General features: G+C 44.5%; 1 protein-coding gene across 1 annotated transcript in view; it reads left to right on the top strand.

The window, feature by feature from the left end:
- Positions 1 to 18,966, top strand: part of METTL14 (methyltransferase like 14) — a 117,821-nt gene that overhangs the window by 28,515 nt on the left and 70,340 nt on the right. Inside the window, exons 4-6 of the mRNA XM_029614955.1 lie at positions 2,612 to 2,692; positions 3,705 to 3,792; positions 13,212 to 13,302. Coding sequence (XP_029470815.1) covers positions 2,612 to 2,692; positions 3,705 to 3,792; positions 13,212 to 13,302 — 260 coding nt within the window. The remainder of the gene's footprint in view (positions 1 to 2,611; positions 2,693 to 3,704; positions 3,793 to 13,211; positions 13,303 to 18,966) is intronic.

Raw genomic sequence — 18,966 nt, 5'->3', positions numbered from 1 at the left:
GGCCTTTATGGAAAGTGGATCACCTGTTTGTCCTTCTTGGTGATACTAACGAGGAGAGCTGGCCTCGCAGGCTACAATAGCTCACTGGATTAAGGAGGTAGTCATGGTGGCATACGTTGATGCTGGCAAGCCATTACCTAGTCAGGTTAGGGCTCATTCCACCAAGGCTCAGGCGGTGTCATGGGTGGAAGTTAGGTTGCTATCTCCCATCGACGTGGTCCTCCTTACGCACCTTTTCCAGGTATTATCGTCTGGATGTGCAAGGCCAGGAGGATGCAGCCTTCTGCCCTATTCGGGAGTAGCTTGGGTACACCTCGCTTGTTCTGGATTCATCTGACTGGATGGTTACTGCTTACCTGATGGTCTCCTTTTCTTTAGGGCAGTCAGATGAATCCAACTTCCTTCCCTTGGCTGCCGAATGATTGTAGTGTGGTTCTCCTGCATGGCCACGTGTTACAGGGATTACTGGTAAGTGTTAATCCACTCCCTAGACTAATGTTAATATGTTTCTTGTCTGAGCTCAGTGTTGCCCGTTGGCTGAGTATTGACATGGTTATCTGTTTTTAAATCAAGTTTTTTGATGGTCTGTCCACAGCTGCTTTTGAAGAGAATACTGGCGGGCTGGGATAATATATACTGTGACATCAGTTTGCTCCATCTGCTGGTAGAGGTGCATAACCCACTTGTTCTGGATTCATCTGATTGTCCTAAAGAAAAGGAAATTATCAGGTAAGTAATTTCTCAATATTTGTGCATGCATGTAAAATCTGTAATTCCTGATAGCTCAGGTTTTAAGTAGTTTGTTTTCATTGGGGTTGATTGGTCATATGATGACATTATCTGTGCAGAGTCTGCCTGTCGTGCAGAGCACAGGTCTTTGGGTTTGTTCTAGGCCTAAACTTTGCTTAGTGACTAAAAATTGCATCCACTCAGAAAACTCTTGTCTGAAATACTCTGAACAATGCAAAAAAAGTACACAGTTCTGCATTTGAGGAGTAGAGATCCAAGGTTCTGTTAAGAGCCAAAACACTCTTTATGACGCTTACCCATGGATACAAGAACACTTAGATTTTGCAGAAAGCATAATTTTTTATTGAGCAATATAAGTACTCTTGGGAGATGTTGGATGCCCTTTCTCTGACAAACTGACCACCAGCATCTCGTTGTATACATGAACTGATCCTTCTTTTATAGGTAAAATCCAATACAGTACTAGGTCAGAAATTCTTAAGTTGCGTGACCTCTTGGAGTATTATTTACATAGGTTGTCATGTCAACAGCATGATAAATTATCCCTAAATTACCCTGACCAGTTCTCCACGTTGGGGCCCATTTACCATCACTCTTTAGATAATCCTTTGCTCTGTTAAAATCTTGCTGTTCAGGGCAATCGTTATATCGTAGGCTGTGTGCTGTGTTTACAGATGCCCCTGTAACCAACATTCTAGCCTGAGGTTCTGACCGTTGCCTTCTGCTCTTGGTGACCCTATAATTAGGCATCACAATTTGTTGCCAGCTTCAACTGCTGTCCAGGTGTCCTTGGAATTCCTCCAGGTCAGGCTCAGTAGGGCATTTAAAGTTCACACAGCCAGAAAGGCTAAGAAAGCAGAGGATTCTGGGTCAGTTGCCGTCTCCATGTTGGTCTCAAGCTCAGGCACACATATCAACTCTAAGTAGGAGAGGGACCTAAAGGTGATTATACCTGGAAATCTTAGGTAGGGAAACGGTGGTAAAGTGATGGCCAGAGTCAGAAGGATGCTGGGGAGAAACATAATCCACTAAAAAAAAAAGTGATGATACCTCACCTGGAGCGTTGTCTCATTTATTTTATTTGAAATGTTTCCTATTCTGCTACTTCCATCATGTTTAGTGTGGATTACAGGAATCACATACATAAATACCAATTATAAATTTAAAACATGGACAAACAAACACATAAGCAAAAACATTAAAGATATCAAGAACATCTGATAAAACATAAAAATGGCTGGCGCTCCTTCTGAAAGGAAATAGGCTGGAGGCGATCCAGGGAGAGGCTACCAGAATGGTGCAGGGTCTGACGGACAAAATGTGTACAGAAGAAAGACTTTCACATACCTGAAAGGGGAAATTGAGGCACAAGAAGCTAATCTTGGTGAGTGGAAAGGAAATTTTGACAAGATGAGGTCATGCTATCAGACTCCAAGGAGGTAACTGAAAATATTTATTCAAGAAAAGAGCGTTGGATGCTAAAACAGTAACTAATTCAGAAAGGCATGGGATAAGCACAGAGGATCTTTATTAATACGTATAGCCCGCTTATTATGAACAGTAAGAAACACAATAAAACACACAGAATCAACAATCAATATCTTGTACTAAAAACATAAAACATTAGCTAATCAGCATACTGACTAGTTACAAAGGTGTGGTGGGAAAGGTAACGCAATAAGAGTTAAATTGGGAAGCACAGACCCTTTTCTGCGTCAGATTCCATGTTTCTGTGTAACAGAGGGGGAGGTATAAGAGTGCTCTGCCTCCTGTCTGAACGTCCGTAAGAGAATGTTCTCTTCCTTCAGAGCTGTGTGCACTGATGTAAGCCATAAAGTGTGTTTGAAATTTCTGTTCACAGGATGAAGTCGAGCCACAGCAGGAAGACCCAAACCTGCCCTACGAAGAAGAGATTTATAAGGACTCCAGCACTTTTCTCAAGGTTTGTAAACCCACGACCTTGCTCTTACTCTGGGTCACCTCTGTTTACAAGTAGAAGTATTTGATCCTGTGATTAGGATGCAGAGCTTCTCCGGTGCCTTTCACGTCAAAGTTTACTAATGGCGGCTCCTCTTCACCTTTCTCAGAATGATGGTGGGGAGGGAGTTGCCAGAGGATAAATACTTAAAGCAGATAAATAATATATTTTTTATATCTTTTTTTTTAGGCCCCTTTAACAGACCACATGCAAAATCTCCAACAATGCACACCTGAATTGGGTCCTGGTGGCCCTCCCTCTCCAGGTGTTTGTAAACCATGCGCCACCAAAACGTTGGCAAATGCAGGCGGTGACCTAATAGAAACCTGTTCTGATTCTCCTTTTGAGGAGCCCCCTTTGACACTATATATATATATATATATATATATATATTTTATTTTTTTTAAGGGAAATGAAGTGAGAAGTAGCCTGGTGGTTAAAGCAGTGGGTTCAAAACCCTGGTGCCCTCTATTGCCTCAGATACACATTTTCAGGGTAATTCATCAAATTGCGATGGGCCGTTATTGCGATTTGGAAATTCAAGTTAGGGAAAGGGGAGGAGGAAGTTTAGGGGCCTGTAGGGCTGCCGGTGATAACGTGTCGCACATTAGTGGCCGCGTTAGCGCTGGAAATAGCTGCAGCTATTTCATTGGTGCTACGGGGGCGATAGTGTGCAGCGTGGCTGCAACCATGGCAGACAAAAATGCACCGCAGCGATGCTGCTGCCTGCTCACCCCACCCCTTTTCTTTCTGCTATAATTATAGCGAAATGACGAATCTAGGCCTTTGATTGTAAGTCCTCTGGGGATAGAGAAATGACCCCAGTACCTGAGTATAATCCACTTTGAAGTGCCAAAAAGCAGAATATAAATTGAATAGTAGGATAAATAAATGGGGACCAGTAGGGGAGAGGTCCACCCTCCACTGCGGACGTGATTTAATCATGGCCCATCTCTTGTCCCTTTTCCCTTCTTAGGGGACCCAGAGTCTCAATCCTCACAATGATTACTGCCAGCACTTTGTGGACACAGGCCAGAGGCCCCAGAACTTTATCAGAGATGTGGGTAAGTTATTGCCAGGAGGAAACCTTGCCTAATAGTAATACTAATAGGATTGATTAGTGCCTTACGTCTCAGAAACCTTCCCGAGTCCCGCTGCTTCTCGGAGGTTTTCTCCTGGGTGTTACTTAACTCGGCCAAGGGGGGGGGGGGGGGTGGATTAGGAAGGAGAAGGTGAGGGGAGGCAGAAGGAAAGTTCCCTCCGAGGCCGCTCCGATTATTCCCAGAGCGGCCTCGGAGGGAACAGGCAGCGCGCGCCGGGCTCGGTGCGCGCAGGTTGCACAAATGTGCACCCCCTTGTGCGCGCCGACCCCGGATTTTATAAGATACGCACGGCTACGCGTGTATCTTATAAAATCCAGCGTACTTTTGTTCGCGCAAATTTATAAAATCTACCCCTTAATGTAGAAGCTTCCATCTGCTTTAAGACACTGTGCTACTCTAAAACTGACTTGTCAGATATTGCTTAGTGCTATAACCAGTTAGCATTGCTAAGTAATGATGTGAATTTATCTTGACAGCAGCAGAGAGCAGAACCTTCCTTTTGATGCAGCATATAAACTGGAGTAACTTGAGTTGCTTCCAGTTCTGCGTTGTGTAACTTACAAAAACAGTTTTACAAACCTATTTGCTTAACTTACATGTTCCCATGAAAGTAAACATAACTCTGGCGAAACCCATAAATATTCATCAACACTTTCTCGCCAATTTAAAAGGATGTGCAAACATCTGCAATCTGCTGCAATACCATAGCCTCTCACAATCTATTTAAATTCAACCTGTTTAAATTGCGTGCTGGCATGGAGTCGAGCTGAATAAAGCACATCCTTGATTACTTCATCTCATCTGATTTCACAAAAAGACCATTTTATTTCATGATTTAAACCCGATGAGGACAAAGTATTCAGTCCAAAAAGAAAACATTGCGCGTGTCGCATACATGTTTTAAAGAGACTAGGCATAGAATGAAACATTTCTAATCTTCAGTGGTGTTTGTTCTGACTCCAGTGTTCAACCATAGGTGCCTGCATCTTCAAAGTACGAATGCAGCTTTTGTGTTCCACACCCCTGTCACCGTCTGACCAATATACAGTTTATCTTCTCGCAAGGACAGACAATTGCTTATACCCCTTCCTTGGTATACAATCTCATGTGCCCAGTAATCTGTATGGCTTGTTTAAACATGGACGATGAAACACATTAATTCCAACTACCACACATACTTTCACCTCCTCCTTGTTCAGAAATGTTGGTGAGCAAACCATGGTGGTTATAACTGGGCCCTTACATTTAATCTCTGAATTGCCAGTTTTTGTGCTAAAAAGAAAACTGCCAGTGTTTGAAAACATGTTTTATAGCAAGTGAGTGATTAGAAGAGGGGATAGCACAGATATACAGTGGCTTGCAAAAGTATTCCACCCCCTAAACAATCAGATCTATGTGGATTACAAATGACACGTACACAGATTGTTCCAGACAGGATGTTTATTGCTCTTAAAGTAGATTTTCAAAGTCACAATTCATTATTTCTCTGCATTCTTTGTAAAATAAAATTAAAAACTGAAAAATGCTGCTTGCATAAGTATTCAGCCCCTTCAGAACCACCTTTTGCTGCAGTAACAGCTTTAGGTCTGCTGGGGTAAGTTTCTCCAGCTTTGCACACTGTTTGGGAGTGATGTTTGCTTATTCTTCCTGTCAGGTTTGGCCCAGGCTGGTCTGATGATGCTTATGGACTGCAATTTTCAAATAGTGCCTCAGGTTCTCGATTGGATTGAGATCCTGACTTTGACTTGGCCATTGTAGAACGTTCTCCTTTTTGTTGGTCAACCATTCCTGTGTTGCTTTGGCCTTGTGCTTGGGATCATCGTCTTGCCGAAAGGTGAACTTTCTCCCAAGTTTAGATTTTTAGCAGACTGACGCAGGGTGTCTTGCAGTATCTCCCTGTCTGTGGCACCATCCACCCACCCTTCAGTTTTAACAAGATGCCCAGTCCCTGCGCAGGAAAAGCATCCCCACAGCATCCTGCTGCTGCCACCCCCATACTTTACTGTTGGGATGGGGGTTTGCTCAGGAATGGGCAGTGTTAGGTTTGTGCTGCACACAGCATTTTAAATTTTGGCCAGAAAGCTCCATTTTTGTCTCATCTGACCAGAAACCCTTATCCACATTTTAGCTTGGTCACCGATGCTTTCTGGCAAACTCCAGACATGCTTTGATGTGTGCTTTTTTTCAGTAATGGCCTCTTCCTAGTCACCCTCCCATGCAGGCCAGTTGTATGCAGAGCTCTTGATGTGGTTGACTGCTGCACCTCCACTCCAGTCTCAGCCACTGAACTCTGTAGCTCTTTCATAGCGATTGTGCTCTCTGTGGCTTCCCTCACAAGTCTCCTCCTTGTTCTGATGCTGAGTTTGAGGGACGGAAATGCCTAGGCCAGTGGTTCTCAACCTTTTTTCTATTGGGACACACCTGGCAGATAATTCTTACATGCGAGACACACTGAACACATGATCGTCATGGGGCTAAATGTAAAACACATATTCTGCATCTCCGCGCCCCCCCCCCCCCCCCCAAAACAATGGATATAGAGCTGAACTAGGATATTTCAAATACAACTCACTATATAAAAAAAGATATTCTGGCGCTACCTCAGTAACAGAAACACATCTCTCTTACTACCAGGCGCATTGTAAAATACAGAACCTGAAAAAAAAGCTCAGCGTATGTGTAATAAACCTTCCATACCATTGCAAGAACCCAAACAGCAATAGCCCTTCCTATGAAAAGGCAGCAAGGCAACACCAATGCAACACAACAAAAGAAGAGTGATAGAAATCCCTACCTTCTAGTAAAATATCTCACCTCAGACACACCTGCAGATCCAACCTTCACCAAATATAGAATAAAAGACCACAAATTACAAATGTGGAGACAAGAACTGAAGCCACTCTGCATATGCAGTGCAAAACTGGAGAGCTAGAAACAGAAATGCACTAAGCAAAGTACAAAGAGAGAAGAAATGCACCTTCCCCAAACTGACATAACATGGCTCTTGCACCCCGGCACTCCCCTTCCATGCCTCCATCATCCTTCACTTCTCCCAATCACTCCCTTTCAATCATCCGCTCACACTCACATCCCTGCCCAGCATTCCTGATCCCCTGTTTCCCACCCCTTCCTGCTCAGCATCACTCCCAGACTCAGCAGGGGAAGGTAAAGTTTGCATCCCATCAGGGCCCAGAACAGCAGGAGCTGGCAGTGCCTGGCTGTGATCTGGGTGAAGGAGGAAACAGCCTCCCACTGAAGGAAAGAAAGAAGAGAAGGAAATGAGAGCAACCTCCCATCAGGCCCCAATGTAAGAGAAGTCAACCAATTCCCACCCGGGCTGATAAGGAGGCAGCCCACCTGCTGGCCCTGCGACGCACCTCCCAGGACCTCTGGGGACACCAGGGTGTCCCCACACACCTGTTCAGAACCACTGGTCTAGGCAGTGCCTGGGTGCTATAATGCAGCTCCAACAGTGCTCACGGAGATATGCAAGCACTTGGATATTATTGTGTAGCCTTTTCCTGTCTTGTGCATGTCTGTAGCTTTATCATTAATTTCCTTAGCATGCTCTTTGGTCTTCATTTTCACAGCTTTCCTTCAGACTCACAGTCTGACCAATGGTACTGGAATCAGAGGGTCTTTTATCCTGAAAAGCTGACCTTTAATGATTCACAGGTAGAGGCTAATTGTAAGCCAATTGTTAGAGCAATATCTTTCATCTTTGTAAACTTGGAGCTTCCATAGCACAGGGGTTGAATGTTTATGCAAGCAGGATTTTTCAGTGTTTAATTTTTTTTTTTTTACACAAAAAATGCAGAGAAATAACGAATTGTGACGTTGAAAATGTACTTTAAGAGCCCACTGGTTTGCATTAAACATCCTGTCTGGAACAATCTGTGTAAGTGTCACGCCACCACCAGTTCATGCCCCATTGCTGTTTCCTTTATTTCTTATATAATTGGAAGCATTTCAAGTTACTTCAGTTTATTTGCTACTTGAAATGGGAAGTTTTACTCTCTGCTGCTTTCAAGATACATTAAAATCATCATTTAGCAATGCTGAACTGCTTATAGCACCAAGTATTATTTGACAAGTCAGTTTTAGAGTAACAAAGATACCTTAAAGCAGATGTGATCCTCGGAAGGAAATTCATCCGTTAATATTCCTCCTGATGAAGTCACTTGTTTGGGTGAACAAGGGCCCTTGGGAAGCTGTTTGTTTTGAGACATGGACATTTAACATTACCTTTCATAAGACACTTGGTATATTCATAATTAAAACATTTTTTTCATTGAGATGTGGACTATGAATATTAAAACATTGGGGGAGCATTGCTGTTCTTGAAATATGCATATTTATGTTTATTATTCTAAATAAAAATGTCTTTAGTGTTTTTATGAACTGCTGTGATTGGATGAAGGGCTCTCTTTTGGCCTGGTTTTGCAGTGTTGATGTGAGCATGCTGGTTTTCACTTAATTTTTAACAAAAGAATAAAATATATTTTTTGTTAAATGTAAGGTTCCCCTTTTTATTTATTTTGATACTATGTGTTGGTGATCAGTTGTTTTGCCTTCAAATTTCTGGAATAGTTTTCATCAGAAGCCAGTTTTAGAAGAGTATATGCTCTTTGCTAAAGCTATATCCTCGCCTGCATCAGGAAGGAGAGAAAGTGAGATTCCCTAAGATAGATGCTCTGCTTTGTGCTGTCACCAAATGGACCACTTTTCCAGTGAAGGGAGGCACAGCTCCCAGCATGCCGAAGTCAGGAAAATAGAGGGGGTGCTTAAGCAGGGCTTGACGTTTTCTAGTATGGCACTTCATGCAGCTGTATTGTGGTGAGAGTGGAGTTGCAATTTATCACACCATATTTAAGAAGAAGTTGCTAGAAGGCCATTAGATGAGGGAGTTGAGATGGAACTAGGGGCAGCCTTTTTGGCAGATGCCCCCTTTTGATTTGGTACTCACTTCAGCAAGAAGCATGCCTTCAGTTGTGACAACCAGGCGTTTGTTGTGTCTTCACCAGATTCATTTTCTAAGAGTATGTTGAACAAGGGCATTCTACTATTTGGCAAAGATCTCTAAGATAGCAAAGGCTTAGGGGGAGTCAAAGGTACCCAGGCTTCCGGAAGATAAACCAAGAGGTTCCTTTTGCCAGAAATGGGTTTCAAGACGCAAGAGTTAAACCATGGCAGCTTTCAAGTGGTCGGAGATTTTGGCCCTTTAGTAGATTCCAGTCCTTTCAGGCTTCTAAGCGAAGAGAAAAGGAGGGGGCCATCCAGAACTCTCAGTGAAGGTTTTGGGGCTCCATCTTTTTGTCAGATGCTTAGAAATATTGATAGGTAGATTACACATTTTAAATAAATAGCTGACCCACCTATCAGTTCCCATCAGAATTTTACCAGAGATTAGTCGTGATCACATCACATCAGTGAGTCATGTGGGATAGGTAAGCCTTGGTGTTTTCCCATCCAATTTCAGATGCTCTTATGATTTTCCCTGGTCATACCAAGAGAAAGAAAGAAAAGCCGTGTATTTGATGCTTGATCGCCTCCTACACACACAGGAGCAGTAGTTCCTGTTCTGGTGGTGCAGTGGGATCCGTGACTGTATGCAGTTTACTTTGTGGTTCCCACGGAGGAGGGAACCTTTCATCCTCTTCTAGATCTAAAGTCAGTCAATGGGACTTTGAAAGTACTTCATTTCAGAATGGAGAAGTTGCAGTCTATCATAGTGGTGGTAAGACAAGGGTACATTCCTAACATCCTTGAACCTGATGGGGGTGTATCGCCATATTCTCATGAAGGAAAGTTATCAGGGATTTCTTTTTGCAGTGCTAGGTCACTTTTAGTTATGAGCCATTTCTTTTGGTTTGGCTATAGCTCCAAGTACCTCTTCCAAGATGATTGTAGTAGTGGCAGTGGCAACCTTATGGCGAAAAGATGTTTTAGTTCATCTTATCTAGATGATTGGTTAATCCAGGCAAAATTGGCCCAGGAGAGTGAGTCATTCACAGAGTAGTTATGCTGCTGCAGGACCTGAGCTGGGTAATACATTTTGCAAAGAGCAAGTTGCAGTCGTCTTAGTCTGTGGGATATCTGGGGACTCATGACATGGAAAAGTTGTGTATAGTTAACGCTTCAGAAAATTGAAAAGTTCCAGAGGCAAGTGCATGCCTTGTTAGACACTGAGAGACCTATGGTTTGATGTTATTTTCAGGTGTTGGTCAAAATTTAAAGACAGGTAATTCTTATGAGGTCAGTTATTCATGGTTGCATACAGTTCTAAAAATAAAAATTGGGAAAGTACCCATACTTATCACACTGGTTAAAAAATATATATCTGTGTAAATAAAATAATCTAATCCAAATGACTTAAAAATTCTCGCCAATGGATACATATAAATATTGAATAGGACGGAAGATAACGCCGACCCTTGGGGCACTCCCAGTGAGATCTCAGACCATTGGGAGAATTGGTCACCTAAATGAACATGCATCCTGTTAGATTAAAAAAGACCTAATCTATGCTAAAACTTTACCTCTCAATCTGATTTCCTGAAGTCTTAAAATCATCAGTTTATGATCATTTGTTGTAATTGGACTAAAACTCTTGTTTCACCTCTGTCCAATTTAGAATGTAAAACATCCATCAGGGAAATCAACAATAACTGTACTATGTGCTTTACGGAAGCCAAATTGTTGGCTATCCAAAACTTTATTTTGCTCAAGGAATTCAGCTAATTGTCGAAGCACGCACTTCTCAATAATTTTACGTAATGTTTTCAAAGTTGAAATTGGTTGGAAGTTAGCAATTTCTCTCTGGGATAAAGCAGGATTTTTCTGGATAGGCCTTAGGGCTGTCTCCTTTCATTGCTTTCATTAACTGACCTTCAGAAAAAGATCTATTCACTATTAATTTTATGAAATAATATGTCAAATTCTTCAGACCCTTCAACAAAGGGGTCTGGGTCTAGAGTTGAAAAGGTACTATGCATTTTTACACTACTAATATGATCTCACTCAAGGTGACACTGCTAAACTTGGACAATTCCTCCGGGGCACAAACACCATCTAGAACAATCAATTGCACTTTTTTGAGGCAGATAGATTTTTTTTTTTTTAACGTTATGTTTGTTTTTGGTAGTCTTGTTCTATGAATATTTTCAGTTTGTTTTTAGTATTTTATAGCTTTTACTACATTTTCTGTTTTATATATTTTTGCCTGCATTTGTTTTGTTTTTCTAAATTGCAGGCAATACATAAATGCTCAATAAATTGGGATTGATTTTTTTTTTTTTTAACTTTACAATAAATGACTAATTTTTCTTTTCCCGTCGATAAGCAGGCTGAATTAGCCATGCTGTCTGGGATGTCCTCTGGCGGCCCTGGGCGGAGCTTTCTCACAGGACAAGCAGGATGGTAGTCCTCACATATGGGTGACGTCATCAGGATGGAGCCCAATCACGGAAAACTTCTGTCAAAGTTTCCAGAACTTTCTGGCCCCTTCTGGGCATGCCCAGCATGGCACCAACCCTGCAGCCAGCAGGGGTCCCCCCTCAGTCTTCTTTTTTCCGTGCAGCAGTAGCCTCGCGGTTTAGGAGCTCTGAAGAGATTCCTGACAGGAATTTTCCTCACGGAATTAATTAAAATTAGATTGCCCCACAGGAGTCCCTCCTCTAACTTTTCTCAGGCTGCGGTACTCCGGTAAGTTTTTCACCGTTTTTCGTCGATTACCGTAGAGTTTGGCCATCGCGGCCTACTGGCCGTCGACCATACCGCGGCTCGATTTTTCTATGTCCATGGCGTCGGGGTTTCGTCGGTGCCCGGACTGTACTCGCACCATGTCTATCACAGACCCTCATGGAGTCTGTGTAATGTGTTTAGGCCATGAGCATGATGTCCTGACTTGCACCAAATGTGCCCTCATGACACCAAAAGGTCGCAAAACCAGAATGGAGAAGATGGGACTCCTTTTCCGTGCTCACACCCCGACGCCGTCCATCGCATCGACGTCCTCAGAACCGGCACCGTCGAAGTCGCACCAGCATCGACAACTGTCCGGTGACCGCCCGCCATCGACGTCTTCACGGCCATCGACTCCCGTTTCTCCCCCTCAAGATCGAGGGGATCGTAGGGAGAAACATTGGCATCGTAAGTCTCGGACAGTCGAGGGAGTGAAATCATCAACCTCACCACCGTCCGAGCCACCATCGAAGAAGCACCGTCCAGGAACGGCACAGACCATTCCTGTGACCGGGATATCGAGGACACCCTCACTCGATCAGGGTTTGGGAGTCGCGATTCTGCCTGTAAAGGTGGTCCCTCCAACTGTGCCTCAGCCTCCCTCTTCCGTCACGGAGCCGGGGCTGATTGCCCCAGGTCTCTGGGAAGAACTGGACCGGCTGGTCCAGGAGGCCATCGACAAGGTGATGCACAGACACCGGCACCGAGAGTGGAACCGGTCACCGACCCGATTCCAGCAGCGCTGGCACCGCTGCTATCCCGGATGGAGGCACTCATGACTGCCCTTCCACCGGTCCTCCCTACCCTTCCCATTATGTATATGTAGGGCTAGGTGAGTCTCCTTCAGCTGTCCTATTATGTGTGTGAGAGAGAGAGAGAGACAGGGCATACTATGTGTTATGTATGAGAGGAGGTCCTCCCTACCCTGTCCCATCATGTATGTGTGGTAGGTGTTGGGGGGGGAGTGCATTTCTTCCCACTTGCCCTGTTGCATAAGTGGAGGGCATGTCTCTCCACCTATCCCATCAAATGTGTGAGGCAAGATGTCTCCCTACCTGAAAGAGCCATATCTATCGGAAGCCCCGAACCTTGGAGAACACCCTTCCAACTGAAATCAGAACACAACACAACCTAAAAACCTTCAAAAAGGAACTGAAAACCTGGCTATTCACCAAAACCTACCAAAACATACTCTGACAGCCATACATCTAGACTCTCATCTCTCACCCAGATGAACCATGTCAGCCTTATCCTCACCATATGAACCTCATCTCGACCGACTTTCACAACCATAAGAAATTGTATAACTAACCTTATCACTACTATAACTGTATTCTGACCATAATGTATATGCTAACCCATTAACATACCCTATTCCATCGAAATTGTAAACCGTTATGATGGCGAAACCGAATGCCGGTATATAAAACTGGATAAATAAATACCTGCTGTGTTGGGTATGTTGGGGGGGGGTTGTCTCTGCCTGTCCCATCATTATATGTGTTTGGGGTGTCATGTTGCCCCCATCTGCCCTGGTGTGTGTGTGTGTGTGTGTGTGTGTGTGCACGAGATGCTTTTCCCCGCTCTGTTTCTGTTGGAATTGGCTTTGATGTGTTTGGGGTTTTTTGGATTCTCAGGCTTAGCTGACAGGTTTGAAGAGTACCCAAAGCTACGAGAACTCATCCGACTGAAGGACGAGCTGATTTGTAAATCTAACACTCCCCCAATGTAAGTACAGATCCGCTTCATGCTCAACTTCTGCCCTACGGTTCCTCTTCCCTATTCAGCAGAAGTTTAATCTCCCTTCTCTTCCATCCTTTCCCCCCCTCCCAAGGCTTTCCCTTTTGCCTCTCCTTTGCCCGCCCTCCCCATTTTATCTTCCTACAATTTTACAAAATTGTTCAATTTTGTCCGATATAATCAATCCTATGCCAATTGTCTCTAATGTAAATAGTCCTTTTTCTGTAAATAAGTTCCTTTTTATTTCTTATGTTAACGGTTGTTTTATACTCTCACTCACGCTACCTGTCTTTCCCTCTCTTCTTCCTGTCTCCCTTACCCCCCCCCCCCCCCCCTTTTCTGGACTGCTCCCATCCCCAGCCCCCTGTTCATTGTAATTTCCTCCTTTAACTGAGTTACTTGTAAACCGGCGTGATGTGCCTCACGAACGTCGGTATATTAAAAGTTGTTAAATAAATAAATAAATAAAATAAATCCTATAAATCAGATGGAATAGGGATAGGGCCTTTGTTATAAAGCATGACAGGGGGGAGGTATGCTAGAGACATTTCAATTCCTCTAAGGTATTAGTGCATGGGAGGCAGGTCTCATGTTTCTATTTTCTATCTGTAGAATGACTGTTCTGAAACTTGGAGGCAAGCCAAGCCTTTAGCTTTTATGTATTTTAGTTAATTATCTTTTAAATCACCTTCCCCTAATGTTCAAAGTGATATGCATTTCCTCTTCAGCCAGCCAGGTCAGTCCAGACGTGGGTTTGTGCTTTCTAACCAGCAGATGGAGTCAAGAGACTAATAGGTTTGCTGTCATCACTCCTTATAGGCTCCCATGCTGACCTCAGCCTGACAGAGAATACTGTCTCCAGCAAATGGCAGGCAAGCGTCCCATGCTATTAGCTGAGACCTGGTTAGGCCTGGTGAAGAAGATTGAAATTTGGATGGCATCTCCTGAGGTGCTTGTACTCGCTCATTTGAGTACAGCCAATGGACCCAGGGTTTTACCTGGCTACTGTCGCTGGAATTACCCCTCTTCACCCTCCCTCCCCATGCTTTTTCTCTCCTCCCCTTGTAAAAAAAACCTAAAGGCTTCCCTCTATTTTTTTTTCTCCCTTCTGAGCTCTGTGCCTGGTTCCTGCTTGTTAAACGGGGGGGGGGGGAAGCAGAAAGTAGAGAGGTTTGCTCTCTGAGGGACTGCAGGATGAGGCAAGAGAGGTAAGGTAAGAAGCAATGGTGCCTCTATAGAAATGTAGGAAGCACTCAATAGTTTATTTATTAAAAGTATTTATTCCTCTGCATTCAGGTAGGCAGGTCCACACAAGTGAGTTATGTACACCAACCAGCAGATGGAGATGGAGATCAACTGACTCGCTGATGTCACTCTCATATAACACAGCGCAGACATCAGTCTGCCAGTATTCTCTGTCTCTAGCAGATGCTGAACATGCATTTCATCCTATGAACTGAGGCCTAGGTAGGCTGAATCGGTTAAGAGGTGGCTCCTGAGGTGAAAGTTTTCACTTCCTTCATCATTGGAGGAGGATTCTGGGTTAGCATTCCCTTTTCTTCTCCGTTAGGTAAACATGAAGGATAGCAGCAGCACCCAAGGTGATAGCTTTTGCTTCCTCCGTTAGTGGAGCAGTTCCAGGATCGGGGGAGCTTCTAACTGGGATTTGGGGTAAGGTTTTCAGTCTTGCCCTGGTCCCTCCCTCCCCCCCCCCCAAAAATCCTGCTGGCACCCCTTCTTGTGGTCCTAGAGACACACTTAAAGAGGGTTGAGGTTCAGCCAGGACAGTGAGCCATTCAAGCCAACTGCAGAGCGGGCTGTGGGGGGAAACTGCTTGGAGGGAGTGTGCTGTATTTGGTGGCTGACTGTGAACTCCCACGGGGAGTTTTGGTGGCATGCTAGCTTCTCCTGCAAACCCTGGAGGAAGCACAAGCATGGCAGCAATGGTGTATTAAAAGATGTCGAATGGGGGAAATAGTGGAGTTGCTATGGAGGTTTGGAGCAGTGGGGAGTGTACCGTGTTGGCGAGTGAGCCTGGAGGAGCAGCTTCCTTTTCCCCGGTATGACTGGCTGCGGCAGGAGAATCCATGCCGTTTTCCCAGAAGGAGAGGTGACTGTGCGATGTAGCTCCAGAGTCTGAGCAGAAAGCCTGTTTAGCCCTGCTAGTTCATGGCAGAAGGCAGCCTTGGTGCATTGAAAAGGGTCTCTGAGGCACCCAGTCAGTGAATCTGCTCAGGCATTTAAGGATTTGCTGGAAGGCAGATCCCCCATGGAGGTTCAGCCGCGCTTCTGTTCCTACCAGCAGTCTCAGAGCAGAAACGGCGGCCATATTGTTTAGCAGATGACAGGGGGAAAAGAAACCACCTCTCTCCCACTCCGTGTTAATCAGAGTATTTCAGACAACAACCAACAAGGACTGAATTACATACTCTGGGTAAACAAACAAGCATGGGAGTAGCTTGCTTATTGTGGCGGTTACTACCCTAAACCAATTAAGCCTGATACTTCACTTTGAATGCATATATAGTGTTGCTCTCTGCTTTAACGGCAGGGAGAAATGTGGAAAACAGGTTTTACATTCAGACAACATCCAACAAGGCATTGATTTGTGCAGTCTGGGTAAACAAGCATCGGGGTAACTTGCTTGATGTGGTGGTTACTACCCTTAACCATTAAGCCTTATGCTCACCTTTGATGCAACTCCAACGTTACTCTCTGCATCAATGACAGGGGGTGGCAGGAAATTTGAATCAGTTACCAACAAGGGCCCTGAACTTGATGGTCTGTGAAACAGATAAGTATAGGAAAATAAGTGTGAAAGCTTGCTGGGCAGACTGGATGGGTCGATTGGTCTTTTTCTGCCGTCATTTCTATGTTTCTATGTATGTGTCTATGTAAGTTCAGTTTGGATCCTGAGCACAGGTGATTGCTGTTCCCCTTTTGGGGTATCCAGCCCCTGCATGGCCTTAAACTCTGTTCTGTTTAAGTTTATATGCTTCTTCAAGAACTGCTTCTGGTTCTAGGTTCCCCCTCCTGCAGTTTCTCTTGGTTCAGGATGGCGGAATAGTAGTCTCCCTCAAGCATGAGGTAAAGGTGATGCTCTTTCCACCCTGCCCTGATATGCCAAATAGCAAGGCAGTTCAAGGGAAGGCTGCAAGCCATAGATATGGGGCAAGGTGCAGACCTATGGGCCTGTTCAGTGATAGTCTAGGAATTTTTATGCTCTGGTTGTGAAGTACCTACATGATAGGCATGCATTGGGTCCTTCTCAGAAGCAGAAGTCTTAACGAGTATGCTTTGGTGTTACCTCCCTGCTGGATTCGGGAGGCAGGAGAAGTTTCTGGGAGCATTGCTTGGTAATGGCAGCAGTGGCAGACCGAAAGTGTTTGTCTAGTCTGCCCTGCAGCTTATGTAGGCTAGTGGGTTCTCTCCATGCCTTCTGTTAAGGGTAATACCTCCTATACCATGCAGGTTATGTCTATGCCTTCAGTTAAGGATAGTAGCTGCTGCTCCATGCAAGTTACCCAGGGACGTCTATTGACGGTAATGACTGCTGCTCCATGGCGGCTATTACCCTATCTTCGCTTAATCTTAGTAACCTCTACTCTAAGCAGGTTACACTCATGCCTTCTGATAGGGTTAATAACTACTGCATCCAAGCAGTTTGCTCACAGGCCTTCTGTTGAGGGTTGTATTTGCCGCTCTGTGTGGTTTACTTTGTTGCCTTTTGTTGAGAGAGGAATTGGGCATAGCTGTGGTCCATGGTCCATAGTTTTAAGGGTCTACAGTTTGTGGGCTTGGAGGTGGGTTGGATGAGTGTAAAAGGTCTTGGGAGTCGTTGCTGCCAGCTCTGATGCTCTTGCGCTCAGCAGTATGAAGTTTGAGGTCTCGCTCCTTTTCCTGTTATCGGGCCTTTCGTTCCAGAGAGAATAGCAAGGATCCCCTTCCTTCAGATCAGCATTATGTGGCTGCTTGCAGACGCTTTTATGGCTTCCTCATGCATTTCCATAGAGATAAGAACTGCCTTGCAAACCACATTGCAGCAACTGATCTTATTAATGGCCATATAGTCCCAATTCCAAAGGAGCAGGAAGGTACGGGTTGGTAATCCATTTATTTTGTGGTTCCCAAAAAGAAAGGTTTCTTTTGCCCCATTTTGGATCTGAAGAGTCAACCGTTTTTTATGAGTGACCCAATTCAGGATGGAAACTTTGTAATTAGTAATCATGGCGGTGCAGAAGAGGGGAGTTTCTCAATTCGCTCGTTTTGACAGAGGTCTATTTGCATATCCCAATCCAGAAGGAACATCAGCGTTTTTTGCGTTTCTCAGTTCTAAGCCATCATTACCAGTTTCAGGCTTTGCTGTTCAGGATGGTTACGGCACCCTGAACCTTTTCCAAGGTAATGGTGATGGTAGCAGCACCATTTTGTAAAGAAGGCTTCTTGGTCCATCCATATCTGGACGATTGGTTGATCAGGGCCAAGTCAGCAGCAGAGACTCGTATTATGTCTCTCAGGGTAGTCCAGCTGCTACAGGAACTAAGTTGGGTAGTAAATCTAGCCAAGAGCAGTTTCCAGTCTGCCCAGACTCTGGAGCATTTAGTGTACAATTCGGTGCTGCACAAGCCAAGCATCTCTTAGAACAGCAGAGCAGAAGCTTTGGGAGCAAATAAGAGTCCTGAGGATGACAGACCGTCCAACAATATGGGTTTACCTGCAGACATTGGGATCCATGGTGGCGACGTTGGAGGTTGTTCCATGGGCAATGGTACACACGGGTCCACTTCAGAGGATGTTGCTGTTATAGAGTCCTCAGTCTCAAGAATACTTGATGTGACTGTGTATTCCGTTGTAGGTGACGCAAATGTTGCTCTGGTGGATGCAGAGAGATAATCTCTTCAGGGGCATGTACTTAGAGATTCCTGATTGGATAGTGGTCACTATGGATGCAAGTCTCCAGGGCAGGGGAGCCCACTACCAGGAACTATTTGTACCGGGGCTGTGGTTCCCTGAGTAGTAATATCCCTATCATCCACAACAAAAGGCGAACCCCCTTAACTAACATCACCAACAGCTTACAAAAAAGAATCATCCCTATTACGACATCACCATTGAACCAACTATTAGGCCTCACGCTACTCTCAGTAACTCTCATCAATGCGCAATCTTTAACGAAGAAGACACATATCCTCAATGATTACCTCTTGGATAGCAACCCAGACATCTGTGCCATCACAGAAACCTGGTTAAAAAACTCGGACATTGCCTTAACCAATCAACTACCAATTCAGACATACGACATCTTTACCTTCCATAGACTCAAAAAAAGAGGAGGCGGACTTCTTCTAGCCACGAAGAAAGAACTCAGATTGACTGCGCATACTATCAAGACAGAATCCAAATTAGAATTGGGTCTAGTCAAATCTAAACAACTACAAATTCTGTTAGTCTACGCTCCCCCGGGAGTTCTAGAAACGGACCCATCACCCCTCGTAGAATCCATCGTGAAATATATTAATGCAGACATCCCAACAATAATTATGGGGGACTTCAACCTTCATACAAATGCAATACCTCGCTCTACCAATTGTGAAGCTCTCCTCACCACCCTCGGCGTGATGGGATTCACTCAGACCATCAACAGCCCCACAC

This window comes from Rhinatrema bivittatum, chromosome 1, assembly GCF_901001135.1.
Source record: "Rhinatrema bivittatum chromosome 1, aRhiBiv1.1, whole genome shotgun sequence".
Taxonomy (NCBI): domain Eukaryota; kingdom Metazoa; phylum Chordata; class Amphibia; order Gymnophiona; family Rhinatrematidae; genus Rhinatrema; species Rhinatrema bivittatum.
The sequence above is the reverse complement of the archived record's forward strand: the minus strand, read 5'-3'. Positions and strand labels throughout refer to the sequence as shown.